Source organism: Pan troglodytes, chromosome 2 (genome assembly GCF_028858775.2).
Source record: "Pan troglodytes isolate AG18354 chromosome 2, NHGRI_mPanTro3-v2.0_pri, whole genome shotgun sequence".
NCBI lineage: Eukaryota > Metazoa > Chordata > Mammalia > Primates > Hominidae > Pan > Pan troglodytes.
The window spans coordinates 49,768,106-49,785,295 of record NC_086015.1 but is presented as its reverse complement, the minus strand read 5'-3'; the positions used below and the strand labels follow the sequence as shown (position 1 = coordinate 49,785,295).

General features: G+C 46.7%; 1 protein-coding gene across 4 annotated transcripts in view; it reads left to right on the top strand.

Moving 5' to 3' along the window:
• The window catches only part of SLC6A20 (solute carrier family 6 member 20), a 39,715-nt gene extending 25,491 nt beyond the window's left edge, over nt 1–14,224 (top strand). For 2 of the 4 annotated variants that reach the window (XM_016940893.4, XM_054680653.2), the window contains exons 7-11: nt 677–839; nt 5,310–5,514; nt 7,983–8,142; nt 11,028–11,193; nt 11,920–14,224. In XM_016940893.4, coding sequence (XP_016796382.1) covers nt 677–839; nt 5,310–5,514; nt 7,983–8,142; nt 11,028–11,193; nt 11,920–12,069 — 844 coding nt within the window. In that variant the 3' untranslated portion in view covers nt 12,070–14,224. The remainder of the gene's footprint in view (nt 1–676; nt 840–5,309; nt 5,515–7,982; nt 8,143–11,027; nt 11,194–11,919) is intronic. The other 2 variants (XM_016940894.4, XM_054680654.2) reach the window with 2 other exon arrangements.
• The last annotated feature ends 2,966 nt before the right edge of the window (nt 14,225–17,190 follow it).

The window sequence follows — 17,190 nt, the reverse complement described above, 5'->3', positions numbered from 1 at the left end:
CCTGGGGCATGTCAACATCTGCCTGGCAGGGATGAGGGCACGTTAGCGTGTTGTGAGCACTTAGCATAATAGGACATACAACGATCAAATTTTGTTTCTTCTACCCCATCTCCCCCACCTCAGAAGTAACCAAGAAGCCTCTAGCTGAGCCACAGAGATTGCAGGATTCACTTTCTGTGGCCCCTTGCCCAAAATACAAAGACATCATCCAGGAGGTATGCTGTCCAGTTGGGTAGTCACTAGCCACAAGTGGCTATTTACAAATTTACATTTAAATCAATGCAACTTAATTCACATTTAAATAACTTAATTCATATTTCAGTACATTCCCTTGTTATTTTCAATCAGTTGCTCAGTGTCCACCATTAAGTGCTCAGTTGCCATATGTGGCCAGTTGGACAGCCCAGATAGCGTTTTCATCAGCACAGAAACTTCCGCTGGACTATGTTGGTCCAGAGGTTAAAATAGCCTAGCTGTGTGAGTTTGGTGCCTGTTGTCATCACTGTTCATATCTGAGGCTTCTTCAGTGCCATTCAAAATTACCCTGCCCTTTAAAAGATCACCAAGCAACAGACTCCCTTTCCTCACCTAATCAGAAAAGAAGAGGCTGACGGGAGGCTTTGGTGACAGCTGCCTTTCTGATCAGTGAAGTTCGATCCGATGGTCTGCTCTGCAGGGTGAGTCTGCTGCTGACCAACACTTTTGACCTTGAAGATGGCTTTTTGACAGCCAGCAACCTGGAGCAGGTGAAGGGCTACCTCGCATCTGCCTACCCAAGCAAATACAGCGAGATGTTCCCGCAAATCAAAAACTGCAGCTTGGAGTCGGAGCTAGACACGGTAAGATGCCCAGGCAAGGTCGAGGACTGGCTTCTCTCCACACACTCATGGGAACCTTGGTGAGCTGCTGACTTGGGAGATAGGCAAGGTCTGTAAAAATAAAGAAGGATCCTGAATTACTTTTCCTGCAACTTCAAGGGGAAGAGAGGCTTTACCACCACTCTCTTGAGGGCTGCTCGAGAATGCTAGTTATAATAAACTTCCTGGCGGACCTCTCTGTCCTTTCTCTCTTTTTCTTTTGTCTTTCTAAGCTTTTAAAATACAGAAAAGTAGAGAGAATAACAAACACCCATATATACCACTCAGAAAGATCAATTGTAAACATTTTGTCATTTTGGGCTCAGATTTTTTTATATAAAAGAACATTTCAGAGATGAAGTTAAAAAGTCCCCCTTTTTTTTCCCTACTCACCAAAGGCAAGAACCTTCATTTTTATATTTCTATTACCCATCTATGTATTCTTAAATAATATCATTGTTTTGTTGGCAGTTTTTATTTTATTTTTTATTTTTTCAACAAGCCTTTTGCACTCCTATGTCAGCAGTTTTTAAATGGGCATAAATGGTCTGGAAAGATACTTCTCTCATTCAGCATTTTAATTTTGAGATCTGTCCATAATAATACATGTGGAACCTCATTTGTTTAAATGCTGCATTTTATTCCATCACACAACAATACTGCAATTTATTTATCCATTCCCTTACTAATAGACATTTGGAGGTTTTTTTTTTAATTTTTGCTACTGAAAGTCACCTTTATTTATATTTTACAGAATTATCTCTGCTGTGCTGGGACCTTTATTTTTTCACATTGGTTTGAGGATCAGTTTGATAAGTTTCATTGGAAAAAAAAATCTAGGGAATTTTTACTAGACTTGCATTGATTTTATAGTGTAATTTGGGGAGAATTAATATCTTTTGAATTGTGATATTTGACTCAGGAACATACTTTCTCTTGTTCAGTCAAGTCTTTTAAAACATTCTTCAGCTAACTTTCTCTATGAATGTCTTGGCACATCTTTCATTAGATTTCTATTACCTTACTGTTTTATTGTATTGTGAATGGTGTTTTTTCCCCTCATTTCTATCGTTTGTTTTTGTTGCAAAAGAAAGCTAAATATTTTATATGTTGACCTTGTATCTAGCAATCTTGATGAATTCTTATTAATTCTCATATTTATGTATAGATTTGCTTCAGTTTTCTATGTAAACTATCATATCGCCTGCAGATAGAATTTTGCATTTTTCTTTTCAATGCTTATATCTCATTCCCTTTTTCTTATTGTATTCACTAGGACTTCTAGCACATGGGAGTAGAAGTGATAGTGGGCATATTTGCCTAATTCTTATATTTAATGCAAATACTTCTAGAGATTATTCCTACAGAGTGTTCCTAGGTAATGCTTTTCAAGGATAGGGAGTAGGGAGGGCCTGTGGCTCTGGTTGCTAGTAAGCTACTTTGGAGGTTGATATTTTTGGGGTGGTTGGTTGGTTGGGTTTGGTTTGTTTGGCACTTCGTTTCATGGGTACAACCACTGTAGGTCATTTCATGGGTGAGACAATGCTTTTTTCTCCTGGTTGTCCAGCCCTAGCTCCATGCTTGTATTGGCCTGTGGCATGAGCCTGCTTCCCCAGGCAGGCATCAGACCCCAGCCCACAAACCCCAGCCCTCAAGGCCTAGGTCCTGTTCAGGTGACCCATGAGGTCCTTTGGCTTCAGCACTTGTTCAGTGCTCTCACTTCAACTTTCCTTTATGGATGGCACCTGGGAGTTTTCCTCACTTACTTTTGAGCTTGGCTCTACAGCCAAGAATTACATGGTTGGTTATTGATTTATCTAGATTTCGTTTTTCCTGTTGCTTTGTTCTTTTTTTTTCTTTCTTTTCTTTCCCCATTCCACTTTATTCCCTGCTGTTTGGAATTTGGTTGCTTGATTTCTCTTCTTGAAATTTTCCTTTCATATTTAACTTAATAAAGTCTAAAGTTAAACAGTATCTTGACCTCCTTCCCAAAATTCAAAAGGACTTTAGAGTACTTTCATTTTATCTCTCCCATTTTAAATGATTGTTTTCTAGTTCTGTCTCCTTAACCCTATACATTGGACCTGACATTATTGTTATTTTATACAGCTCTTGTATTTACCTACATGTTTGCCATTTTATTTGTTCACCATTCTTTCTTGCATCCCAGCATCTCCAAAGGTTTTTCCTTAAAATACTTTCATTTAGAACAGTTTTCTTAAATTTTGTTCTATAATTGACATCTATCTTTTAAAGACATTGTTCCTCGGAGTAGAAAATTCCAGGTTAACAATTATTTTCTCTCAACACTTTGAAGATGTTTGCCATGTGATTCAGGCTTCCATTGTTGCTCTTGATATTTTCTTTTATTCTTTGTAAGCAAGCAGCTTTTTCTCTTTCTCATGATCTTCTCTTCGTCTTTGGCCTCTGCAATCTAGACATGGCATGAATATATTTTTATTTATCCACTCTAGGCCTGGGTGAGGTTGGGCTTCCTGGATCTAAGGATCCAATGTTTCTTATCAGTTTTGGAAAATTCATACCTATTATCTCATAATCATTGTCTCTGATTCTCTCATTTTTCTCCTTTTGGAACTTCATTAGATGTGACTTTTTCATCCTGTCCTACAGGTCTCTTAACCTCTCTTTTATTTTTCCCATCTTTTTATCCTTTTTTATTTTATTGATTCATTTCTGGATATATCTTTCAGTTCACTAACTCTCTTTTCAGCTGCATCTAATCTGGTATTTAACTGTCAATTGAGCCTTTTAATTCAATAACTATATTTTTTATATAGATGCTATTTTTTTCAGATTTACTTGTCCATCCCAATAGTTTATTGATACATGTTTATTTTTGTAATGTTATCCTTTGTTTCTTTAAACATTTCATACGTAACTGTTTCAGTGGTGGCCATAGGCAAGAGAAGGAGAGCAGTATTTTAACACTGTTTAGAATTGCTGGCTCATGATAATCATAAAAAGTATATCAACTTTTTGTAGATTTTTACTATTATTATTAAGTTCTCTACAAGTGATCACTCCCTTGTTGTCAGCACATAAAGCCAACTATTTTCAGTATGCCCCTGAGCAACTGGTATACTATAGAATTGACCTGTGTTCTTATATTAGTCAGTGCAGGCTGCCATAACAAAATATCATAGGCTGGGTGGCTTAAACAACATAAATTTATTTTCTTTTATTTACTTTTAGTAGAGACAAGGTCTTGCTATGTTGCGCAGGCTGATCTCAAACTCCTGAGCTCAAGTGATCCTCCCACCTAAGCCTCCCAAAGTGCTGGGATTACAGGCATGAGCCGCTGTGCCCAGCAAAAAACAGGAATTTGTCTCTCAGTCCTAGAGGCTGAGAAGTCCACGATCAAGGGCCAGCAGGGTTTGGTTTCTGATGAAGACCTGTTTCCTGGTTCGTGAACACCTATCTTCTCACTGTGTCCTCACATGATAGAGAGTTCTCTCTCTCTCTTCCCCTTGTTATAAGGCTACAGTCTGGTCAGATTAGGGCTCCAATATTATAACTCAATTTAACCTTAATTACCCCCTAAAGACCCTATCTCCAGATACAGTCACATTGGGAGCTAGGGTTTCAACATACAAATTTCAGGTGGACATGGTTCAGTCCATAGCAATTCTGAATCTGACAGTCCAACATCTGCCACCTCGGGGAGGGATGTTCTAAATCTGATTTCTTATCTTGCTAGTTCTTCACTCATAGTGACTTCTCTCCTTGTGGGTTTGTAAATCCCTGTTTATGAGCACTTTGCTCAATCTCTGGGAATCCTGTGCGTCTAAACCGGAGGGGTGGGGGGGGGGGGCTTCTACCCAGGGAGGGCTTGTTTTTGCTTCTTCTGTGGGTAGCCAGAGAGTACGCACAACCTATTATCCCTTTTGAGCCCCTTAGGGGATTTGTCTTTAAGCAGGAGTTCCAGCCTCAATTTCCATAGTTTAACATTTCCGCAACAGAGTTACCAGCACAGGGACCTGACCGCTGAGCACCTGCCCCTCCTGGTTGCCTGCTGACCAAGCTGGCTCCCTACAATTCTGCTTCCTGCTGCCCTGGCCCCGCCCTCCCTCCTCAGGTCCCAGCCACGGAGGTTTCAGGACACCTAGTCGATCATCACATTAGAAGCAGAAATTATCCATTGTTTTATTATCTTTCATCCAGAATGTACGTAAGTTGGGGCAGGAGAGGGGAACTCAGTGTTGCAGGCTGGCTGCAAGTTCTCACGTGCTTTGCATATATGAGCTCCTGGCAGCTCCCATTTCGTTTCAGCCCAGCTGAGTGTAAGGGGTTGATCTGCAGATGGAAGCTCCAACCTCACAATGTGGCTTCTCATGGCCACTTCCAAGGTCCCCCATGTTGCTTAGTACTGAGTGCGTGAATAAGACTGTAAGTCCCTCTTGCATGTAACTGGTGTCTTCTCACCCTGGGCAGGCCGTCCAGGGCACTGGCCTGGCATTCATCGTCTACACAGAGGCCATTAAAAACATGGAGGTGTCCCAGCTGTGGTCGGTGCTCTACTTCTTCATGCTGCTGATGCTGGGCATTGGGAGCATGCTGGGGAACACAGCGGCCATCCTCACCCCTCTGACAGACAGCAAGATCATCTCCAGCCACCTGCCCAAGGAGGCCATCTCAGGTCAGCGGGGCCAGCCAGTGGAGGAGGCAGGGGTCAGGAGGGCCAAGGCGTGGGGGTGAACAGGGGCGAGCTCCCTCAGGGGTCATGGGCTGGTTCAGGTGGCTACAGGGGGTTGCAGCCACCTCACCACGGTCCTGCCATGTCTTCTCACAACCTGGGACCTGGGCCATGTGATTCACCCTGTGCGTTCCATTCTCCACATCACAGGGAAGTGAAGTGGCCACCCCAACCCAACTCCCCAACCTGACATTCAAAGTTCTCCAGGCTAGGAGAGAACTCGATTTTGTTTCTGTTCATTTTCATTGAAGTATATTATATATATTTCAGACGGAGTCTCGCTCTGTTGCCCAGGCTGGAGTTCAGTGGCGTGATCTTGGCTCACTGCAACCTCCATCTCCCAGGTTCAAGTGATTCTCCTGCCTCACCCTCCCGAGTAGCTGGGATTACAGGTGCACGCCATGACACCTGGCTAATTTTTGTATTTTTAGTAGAGAAGGGGTTTCACCATGTTGGCCAGGCTGGTCTCGAACTCCTGACCCCAGGTGATTCGCCCATCTCAGCCTCCAAAAGTGCTGGGATTACGGGCGTGAGCCACCACACCTGGCCTGAAGTATGACCATTATAAAGTGTACATTTCTTAAGTACAAACTCAGTGGATTTTACATATGTATCCACCCAAGGAACCACCACCTAGGTCAAGATACAGAACATTTTCCACACCCTAGACAGTTCCTTCACACCCCTTCCCAGGCAGTGTGCACCCCTGGAGTTCACCTCTATTCTGACTTCTACATTTTAGGGGTTTTTTTCCTATTTTTTTTTTTGTTTGTTTGTTTTTAAAGAAACAGTCTCACTCTGTCACCCAGGCTGGAGTGCAATGGTGCGATCTTGGCTCACTGCAACCTCCACCTCCCAGGCTCAAGCTATTCTCGTGCCTCATCCTCCTGAGTAGCTGGGATTATAGGTGCACACCATGATGCCTGGCTAATTTTTGTATTTTAGTAAAGATGGGGTTTCCCCGTGTTGGCCAGGCTGGTCTCAAACTCCTGACCTCAAGTGATCTGCCTGCCTTGGCCTCCCAAAATACTGGGATTATAGGCATGAGTCATTGCGCCTGGCCTTCCTGTTCCTGAATTTCATATGAACGAAGTCCTATTGTACACAGTCTACGTCTATTGTCTTCACTCAGAATCTACCTGTGAGATCCACTCATGTTGTTTCCAGCAGCGATCGTCTGCCCCTTTTTGTGCCTATATAATAATCCATTGTAAGGTGACATACCACAGTTTCTTTATCCATTCTGCTGTTGATGGACATTTCAGATCTTAGGAAATGAGCTGGCTTTTCCAATTACATCTCTCATGGTTTCACTCCCTGGCCCATCTGCTCCACTCCAATCAGGCAGTGCCTCAAGGACCCTGTGGCCTACACTACTCCGTCTCTGAAAACACCATTCCTTGACATGCAGGATGAATCAAACCCAGCTCCCAGGCCATCTCCTTCAAGCCCCGACCACTCCAGTTGGAGTTGCCCCCACCTCTTCAGAGTGCTGCAGCACTTAGACCCCCTCCTCAGGCCTGGTCTTTGTAGCCAACACTAGGTGTGCCCGTAGCCCTCAGCCAGCGCATGGCCCCTTTCTCCTTGTGTGTCCCCGTCGGGATAGCAGGAGGGCTCGGTAGCTGGCAGTGTACGGTGTGCTAGTGGAAAGGGCAGGTGTGGGCTCTAGACTCAGACATGCATGGGGTCCCCAGGGAAGGCAGCTGGAGGGGCCTGGGATGAAGGCCCAGGTTCTGGAGGCTAAAGGGCCTGGGTCTGAATCCTCACTCTGCCATGGATGTGCTATGGGACGTTGGGGGAGCCTTAGACATCTCTGAGCCTTGCCTTCCCATCTGTGAAAGGGGGCTCCGGACACCTGCCTCAGAGGCCTAAGGGTCCAACGCATTGCAAGTGCCTGGCACAAGGGAGGACCTGGGTGGACATTTGTCTCTTCCCTGCCCCACCCTCTTCTGGGTGGAGGCAAGTCCTCTCTAGGAAGTCCTTATGGGGCCACTCCATATTCAAGCCTCCTCCCCTGATTCATTTCTCATCAGCTCCAGGGCTGAGTTGTTGGGATAAACAGCGGGGGTTATAATTGTAGACCCACAGCCTGGGCGGGATCCTGGAATGACAGTGCCCACTACGTCTGCTTGTTCATTGAGCTTTAAGCTCTGCCACCCCTGCAGGGCAGCTCAGTGAGTCAACATCAGTGACCCCTGCCAACACGCTTCGGGACACCATTGTGCCCCCTGCCCCACACACATGGCACATACCTTCAGAGAGTCCAAACCATGACAGCTCTTTCAACCCATGTGGATGAAGCAATCAGCCAAAATTCCCTGAGGGCCGACGGCCCCACTGTCCTGTAGAGAACTGGTAAGCAGTAGTTGGGGGGTCTCGGGCAGGTGAGCAGCTGGTCTTGTGGCCCCCAGGTCTGGTGTGCCTTGTCAACTGTGCCATTGGCATGGTGTTCACGATGGAGGCTGGGAACTACTGGTTTGACATATTCAACGACTACGCGGCCACACTGTCCCTGCTGCTCATCGTGCTGGTGGAGACGATTGCCGTGTGCTACGTGTACGGGCTGAGGAGGTGAGGAGGCCCAGGACCCTCATTTGCATAGGGAAAACACAGCCACAGAGGCCATGCCCCTCAAGGAAAACAGCTGTTTCTTGATGCACATCTTCACCTCTTCTTTAAGCTTCGCATCATGACTCAACGTTTGTTCTTTGCCCGCAGATCTCAGCTTATGCTCTGCCTCTATTCCATGCTCAGTTTGCTTCAGTGAATATCTTTTTCTCTATTCCCTGTACTTTTGCTTTGTATCATAGGCTGTTTTAGGGTTGACCCTGCTGGACCCCCACAGCTTACTGGGGCAGGGAATTGTGCCTCCAGGCACTGGATGCTCTGATCATCGGCCAACATCAGTATTTTCCAAGAACCCTGACCAAAGTCCAGTTGATAACTTAGACCTTAGAAAATTTGGCAGATTCAAAATTTAGTCAGTGAGGTTCTCAATCCCAGTGCACAGCACGGGACTGGAATGTTTTAGTTCTCCCCAGGTGATGGAATGTGCAGCTGGGGCAAGAGCCACTGGTCTAGAGCAACCTTCAAACTCGAGTGTGCCTCAGAGTCCCTTGGGCTGGTCAAACACAGCCGTGGGACTCACCCCCAGGGTTCTGATCAGGCAGGCCAGGGGAGGGCCAAGAATTCACATTTCTAGCAGGTTCCCAGATGTCTGGCACCCACACTTTGAGAACCACTGGCCTAGAGAGCTTTGCTACCTCAAGTGTGGTCCCTAGAGCGGGAGCAGCAGCAACAAGGCGCTCGTTGGGACTGCAGAAGCTCGGGCCCACCCCATCCTGCTGAATCAGATCCTGCATCTTCACACTATGTCCAGGGGGCCTGAGGCACATCACAGTTTGGGCAACGCTGCTCTAGTGGGTGCGGTTTGGGCGAGGAGGCTGTGCCACGTTGTTTTCTGCCCTCTTCCCCAGTCTTTTTGATCCTCTGTGCTGGTTCAGGGTGGGGAGGGAGACATTGACAACACTCTGGGAGGCAGGCATCCCTGAAGCAGCAATCCCTGCTGTGTCCCCGGAAAGGCCAGGGTCCCGTGCCATGCTGAGGGATCTCCCATGATCCATCAGGACATAAGTTAAACAAAGCCAAATTGATGTCTTTCCCGTAGGACTTCTCAGAATCTTAAAGACAGTTGTGGATCCCAAAGAGAGGGTTAGAATTGCAGCATTTCCAGACTTACTTGGTTAAGGAATGCCTTTTCACCCTCCTCTCACCCGACTCCCACCCTTAGCTACTAACATTTTGAGGACACTAGTGTTAAGGGGACCAACTCTCCCTGTTTCCCCAGGATTGAGGGGTTTTCTGGGATGTGGAACTTTCAGTGCTAAAATTGGGAAAATCCCTGGTCACCTAGGAAATGCCAGTCTAGAGGGAGAAAGAGATTGGTCACTGAGAGGGTGAGTGTTTCAGGATAAAAAGAGAAGGTTGGGAGAGAGGAACAGAACCTAGGGCCCGCTGGAGGTCACTAGATGGGTGAGGGGCACAAGTCCATCAAAAAGGGGCTGGTGAAGGGAGACAGAGGCAGAAACAAACATGCCTTGGAGATGTTGTAGGTGGACTGACCATGTAAGTGGCAGGAGGGGAGTGCTTCGGCTTGCTCAGGTGACACCGCCATCTAGTGACCACCCAGCGACAGTGTCCTGGGGCTTTTCTGCAGCCAGCTCTTCCCAACTTTCTCCATCCAGGAAAGGGGGGGTTATGGGGGTGTGAAGGGACAAGAGGACCCCCAACACTTTTTCACCTGTCTGATTTTGAAAGCCCCAGGTTTTCGTGTCACATACATGAGCCTTCATGGCCTGCAGCTTAGAGTCCAACTACGTCAGCAGCAGCAAAGGGCAGGTGGTGGTTGCCACACAGCCTCGCATGGACACCCAGGACATGCAGCAGGTCCCAGGGAGGGAGAGGCTGTGGCTGCAGCTGGTGACGTCACACCCACACCACCCCAGCCCCTCCCGCCAAGGCTGCCTCTTCCGCTGTAGGGAGCAGGTTTAAAGGCTCTGGGCTGGAGGCAGGAGGCCAACCCAGGTTCTGGGCCTGGTCTTTACCAAGCCCTAAGGAAGAAGGCATCGCAGCCCTGGGCCTTGGTTCTTCCTGTGTGAAATGGGGAGTTTCGTTGGGTCAACATCTCCCAAAATGCCAAAGATACTTTTTATACTGTGTACGTGTATTCAAAAACACATGTACTTAGTTTGTCAAGTCGATGAGAAACTGGCTGCTGTTGTGCTGCTGCTAACCGTAGGTTTAAAAGTAAAGAAGAGGGAAAAGAGAGCTACAGGCATGATGGAGGTGGTGATGGTGGCTGTGGGCAACGCCTTTGGGACTCACTGCCCTGGCCACTCTAGACCAGCTCCAGCAGGCCAGGGCTACGGTCCTTCAGTCCGAGGTTGGCTCTTCCTCTGTCCCAGAAAACCTGCTCTGGTTTCAATGGACCAAGTGATTCTGCTCCGTGGTGTTTCTACTGGGAAAGGGAGTCACTGATTGACAGGGGCGGGCTGGGTAGGGAGGTGGGCAAAGCCGCCCAAGAAGTCCCTGTCATTGATGACCAGCCTGACAAATGTCCATCCCCTGCTGCCTGTGCCCACCATTCCTGGAGGCTGCCCTCTGGGCTATGCCAGCAGCCTTCATCTGAAGGCTGGCATTAGGAAGGCGTCTTCTGATGTCCACTCTCTGCGGGTTGCTTGCTCCATCATCCCTTCTGGGCAGCCTCAGCCCTTCTCCCCTCCCCACCGCAGCACTCGTCTCTCAAGAAGGTGTCACAGAGGAGCCCAGTGGCCAAGCTCAGACATCCTTTACCACCTAGAACAGAATGTTCCTTTGTGAATAGGGACAGGCAAGCTGGACGCCCTGACCTCCGCAGCCTGGTTAATCCAGACTTTCTCTCCCTGTTTTCCAAATAGATTTGAAAGTGACCTTAAGGCCATGACCGGCCGAGCTGTGAGCTGGTACTGGAAGGTGATGTGGGCTGGCGTAAGCCCACTGCTGATTGTCAGCCTCTTTGTCTTCTACCTGAGCGACTACATCCTCATGGGGACCCTGAAGTATCAAGCCTGGGACGCCTCCCAGGTATCTGCTGTCTCCGTAGGGCTGGCGCTGGGCCCCCATGGCCACTCAAAAGCATGGGCCATTCGTTTTCTGAAACCAGGGGACTATTTCCATGGTGTGGGTAGGTTATTTGTCACGACATGGAAATATCACTGAGGTATTTTAGAAATAGTCCAGCACGGAGGAGCTGGGCTTTGACATTTTAGGTATGTGCTTCAGTGGGGCGAGAGGAAGGCACTCCTCCAGAGCTTCCCCATCCACCTGTCCCCCGGAAGCTGAGAAAAACTCCCGCTGCAAAGGCGCCAGCTCCTGCCTCCTGAGCAGCGCTCTCCTCCGCGCCTACCGCAGCAGACAGCACTGACAGAGAACGTTGCTACCTTCACGGGAAAGTCCCATTCCAGGCTAAGAGTAGTCGCCTACAGTTTAGGTTCCCTGAAAGTTGCCTTAGACATAAGGTGCTTGATTATTACCATGGTTATTCATTATGGGTAGCTCCAAACAATAGCTCTACACCCACTGGTTCAAGTAGTTACTATTATTCCTAGTTTATGGAAAAAAAAGGTGAGGGCAGTTAGGCTCCTGGCACATTTGCTAGTGAATTGCAGAGCCCGTGGCCCCAGGAGTGAGGACACCAGCCCCACATGCTCTCTGCCCACATCACATCGCCTCCCCATCACAGATGGGCCCTGAGGTCCAGGGGCAGTGCTCAGCAGGTGCTCTCTGCTGACACTCAGTCTCTCCTTTCAGGGCCAGCTCGTGACCAAAGATTACCCGGCCTATGCACTGGCTGTCATCGGGCTGCTTGTGGCCTCCTCCACCATGTGCATCCCCCTGGCGGCCCTGGGGACTTTTGTTCAGCGTCGCCTCAAGAGGGGAGACGCAGACCCCGTGGCCTGAGATGTGGGCTTCCCAGCCGCTCACGGTTTTACAGATACTATTTACAGGCGGAAACTCCTCGGCTGCTTTTTCAAATGCTTAAACCAGGAGTGCTCAGCCCATCAACTTCCTGAGTGTCTAAAGAAGATGAGGAAGGTGTGCAGGAAGAAAACTCCCTTGGGAGAATGCACACCCTCCCGTGGTGGCTGTTCCTCCCTGTCACCTGCCTCATCATGGAAGGGGGCGGGCTATGAAAGCCGGTCTCAAAGATAACTGCATCCTTCATTCCAGGAAAGCCCTAGAATTAGGGCACATTGCAAACTGAAATATGACTATAATTCTTATGGGACCAAATTTAAGCAACTTTTGTTTTTGGCTGAAGAGACACCAAAATATTAGAGGACAAATATTTTTAGATCCATTTAAGGAGTTTTGAAGTGCCTAAGATGACCTATTTGTCAGTGGTGCAAAATTAATTCTCTTCTTTTTTGAGTTGTAGTGAATATGCAATTTCTGTGTTCCCCTTCCACCCTTTAAATCTTAGGATGACAAGTTATAAAGAAAGAAGATCTTTGTCTGGGACCCCCAAAGGGATCCTTTCTCTAAGGTCTCTGACAGTGGGTCCAGGACCAGACCTCTACAAAAAATTGCCCCAACTACAGTTTGCAACCCCAAACCACATTAGAAGTCTGCAGACATCCCTCCGTGGTGTGTGTCTTGGTGCATTGGAAAAGGAGTCAGGAGCCACTGTGAGGTGAGAATGAAAGTGGATCTCAGCTGGGCACGGTGGCTCACGCCTGTAATCCCAGCACCTTGGGGGTCAAGGTGGGTGGATCACTTGAGGTCAGGAGTTTGAGGCCAGCCTGGCCAACATGGCGAAACCCCATTTCTACTAAAAATACAAAAAAATTAGCTGGGAGTGGTGGCACAGGCCTGTAATCCCAGCTACTCTGGCTGCTGAGGCACAAGAATCATTTGAACCTAGGAGGTGGCGGTTGCTGTGAGCCAAGATCATGCCACTCCACTCCAGTCTGGGTGACAGAGCAAGACTCTGACTCAAAAAAAAAAAAAAGTGGATCTGACTTTCCCATAGGCTTAATATTACATTTGGACATCGTGGCCAACTCTATCAAGACCACAAATACCACTTACAATTAATTTTAAATTATTCATCTGTACATAAGTTTTCTAAAATGTATATAATTCAAACAAACAGAGCATCTTGTAACTGAAGACACACCATATCTATGATATCACATTAGTCCACGTGGGGAAAAGAAAGATCAGATTGTTACTGTGTCTATGTAGAAAAGGAAGACATAAGAAACTCCATTTTGATCTGTACTAAGAAAAATTGTTTCTGCTTTGAGATGCTGTTAACCTGTAACTTTAGCCCCAACTCTGTGCTCACAGAAACATGCGCTGTAATGAATCAAAGTTTAATGGATTTAGGGCTGTGCAGGATGTGCTTTGTTAACAATATGTTTGCAGGCTGTACGCTTGGTAGAAGTCATCGCCATTCTCCATTCTCGATTAACCAGGGACACAATGCACGGCAGAAAGCTGCAGGGACCTCTGCCCAAGAAAGCCTGGGTATTGTCCAAGGTTTCCCCCCACTGAGACAGCCTGAGCTATGGCCTCATGGGAAGGGAAAGACCTAACCGTCCCCCAGCCCGACACCTGTAAAGGGTTGGTGCTGAGGAATAGTGCAAGAGGGAGGCCTCTTTGCAGTTGAGATAAGAGGAAGGCTTCTGTCTCCTGCTTGTCCCTGGTAATGGAATGTCTCGGTGTAAAGCTGACCATTCCCATTCGTTCTATTCTGAGATAGGAGAAAACCGCCCTGTGGCTGGAGGTGAGATATGCTGGCAGCAATACTGCTCTGTTACTCCTTGCTACACTGAGATGTTTGGGTAAAGAGAAACATAAATCTAGCCTACGTGCACATCTGGGCACAGTACCTTTCCTTGAACTTACTTATTCATGATACAGATTCCTTTGCTCACATGTTTCCCTGCTGACCTTCTCCCCACCTGTTGCCCTGCTACACTCCCCTCACTAAGATAGATAGATAGTAAAAATAATGATCAATAAATACTGAGGGAACTCAGAGGCCGGCGCCGGTGCGGGTCCTCCACATGCTGAGCGCCAGTCCTGGGCCCACTGTTCTTTCTCTATACTTTGTCTCTGTGTCTTATTTCTTTTCTCAAAAAAATTTTTTTTTTAACTGCAATAAAGTAGGTCAAGGTTACCCCTAAAGTGAGCGAGTCCCTTCCTGCTCTAACGTCCAGTGCTTCCTTGAGATCATGGAATTCTGGAGAGTTTCTGTGGATATATTTGCACAGATATCTTTGAAGACACAAACACTCACTTGGGACATTGGCCGGAGATGTCTTTTTATTTTTGTGCTGTAAAATTCTCTTACAGCAAAAATAGGCTTTAGAAAGGTCTTGTACTGTCTTCAGCGACCATCTCATCTTCCAGCTTCACCTGATTGTCCAGTTATCATACATTTGACTTTCAAATGTATGAACCAGCATGTACCCCATGGATTCAATCTTATCTATCCCGTGGATTCAATCTTCTTATCAGAAGGTTCTTTTATGTCAAAAAACCTGCTGTCAAGGCTTGAAGAGCCGGCACACTCCTCAATGGCAAACACAGCACCGAGTCTGCTCTGAATCCTGGAGGATCTGGCCCTCCTCTCAACCCCCACTCACAGTCACCGTCTTACAACTCGGGGCCACCTGGGATCAGTCATCAGTCAGGGTGTGTAAGCCTTGAACACCAGGTAGCCTCAGGAGTGAAAAGATAAATGTCCTAGATCATTACCTTATTCAGTGTCCCCACCTTGCAGCCCATTCCAACCACCTGGGAGCATTTAAAACTCCAGATGCCCACACCACACCCTGGGGCCACCCATCAGACCTTCTGGAAGCAAGACCTGGGCCTCCATAGCCCCAAAAACTCCCTAGGTGATCCGATGTGCAGCCAAATCTGAGAGGCCCCCTTTAAAAAAGAAAGAACATGGGTGGTACATTGAGGAATATTTACATTTTATAAAATGACTTAAAAATTTGAAGGCATTTTTGAGCATTTCCAATTATATGGTAGAGTTACTTCTACGGAATAGTTTTTGCTCATGGAACTCAAACAGATGAAGCACCACTGTTACAGAATAATGTGCTCCAGATGAAAATGTCTCGTTTCTGTGAATTTCATGAAAAGCAGAACATTTCTCAAGAATCCTCTTGAGCCAGTAATCAATCCTGTCTCAAAAAATGTTCTTTGCCATTTCCTAGGTACTGCACAAAAGTGGCCATGTCGACATTTGTCCACCCACCCTCCAATAAGCTGGAGCGACAAAGGGACATTCCATCCCTGTACCCTTAGTGGTAGCCATGACACGATGGCCAGATCATGGACTCCAGAAAGCTTTCTGTTTTTACTGGAAACATAGCAAACCTTGATTTAGCTCCAAGAAATTGAGTAGGGAAATATTTGTTTTTTAGCAATTGTCTTAGTAAATAAAACTCTAAGCAAGTGTATCTACAGTTTTAGACTTCTCTCAACACAAGATTTTCTCTCATGTAGAAACACAAGCTAATTTTGAAAAAATGGAAAATAAGGGGGGGGGGGACAAATCCATCCAACCTTTTTTTCTGTCACCCTTTTCTGCGTTTACCTCTTCATGTAACCTGTGAGACCGCACCAATGCAGTGGATGAAGTCTATCATGGGAAGATGAGAGACAGAGTCCACAAGAAAAGTTAGAAAAAAAATTTCTAATTGGCCAGATTTAAAACAGAATGTGAGCCCCTTGGAATTGCTGCAGAATCTTGCCACTCCTTTTGAGAGTGTCCCGGGCAGTCTTGCCCATCTCAGCATCTCTTTTTGGCCAGGGCCATGCAGAACCACATTAGGTTTGAATGTGACCTCAGAGCCTCACCTCAGAGGGGGGAGTGTGTAAACTATTGTATTTGATTTTTGTATGAGTTACTTTACATGGAAAAATTAACTTATGCCACCTTATAGGTAGAAAAGCTGGGGTAGAGAATTAACTAAGCCGATTTTCTGCCCTACATCAGTCAGGGGAAGAAAAAAATAACAGATTTACACATCCCTTTGCAAGGCAAAAATTGCATCTACAAATAGCAAATTCTTAACCTGAATTTCCTGACCAGTCTCTCTCTTACATGTGGATCACTTTTCTATTATTCACCCTCCTGCAGGGTGGGTGGATCAGCCTTTTTTGAGATTACCCAACTAGTATATTACAAACCAGTCCCTTGGTATGCGCTGGGGGCAATGGTGAACAGGATAGACACAGTCGCTGGCCTTTATGGCACTTACATTCTGGAAAAGGAGAGAGACAATGATGCATAACAAATAAATGATATGATTACAGACTGTGATCATGTCTAAGAAGGAAATAAATGGCCCGATGTGGTGGCGTTAACAGGACAGTACTTTAAGCGGTTGAGGAACTTCGTGAACTGAAATTTGAAGAAGAAGGAACGAGTCATTAAAATTCCTAGAAGGTCTGTCCAGGAGAGGTGACAGCAAGTGCAAAGGCCCTGAGGAGGGAAAGAGCAGAGAGGAGGCCTGTGGTTGGAATGGGAAAGTGAGCAATGGGAAGTGAGCTTGGAGGAGTGAGCAGGGGCCAGATCACATAAGGCCTCACAGGCCACAGCAAGGAGCTTCATTTTTGTTGAAGAGAAAGAAATGCCACTGAGGGTTCACTGTGGGGTCTGGCAAGATCTGATTTATGTTTGAAAGATCACTGTTGCCATGGAGGATGGATGGGAGCGGGGCATAAAGGGAGGCTGGAAAATCACTCCAGAAGCTACTGTAGTAAACCCATGGAAGATGATGGCAGCATGGACGTGGGAATGGATATGGAGAAAAATAGGCAAGCTTGAGTTATACTTTGGAGGGAAAGTTGCCAAGTCTTGCTGATGGGTTGGATTCCCAGCTGAGGGAAAGGGGGATAAAGAGCTTTACCTGCTGGGGGGATGCTGGTGCCATTTCCGGAGATGAGGAAAGTGGGGAACAGAGCTGGCCTGCAGAGTAAAAATCAAGAGTGGTTTGACCATGTGAAGTTTGAGATGTCTGTGAATTAGGTGGAAATATCCAGTAACCTGTT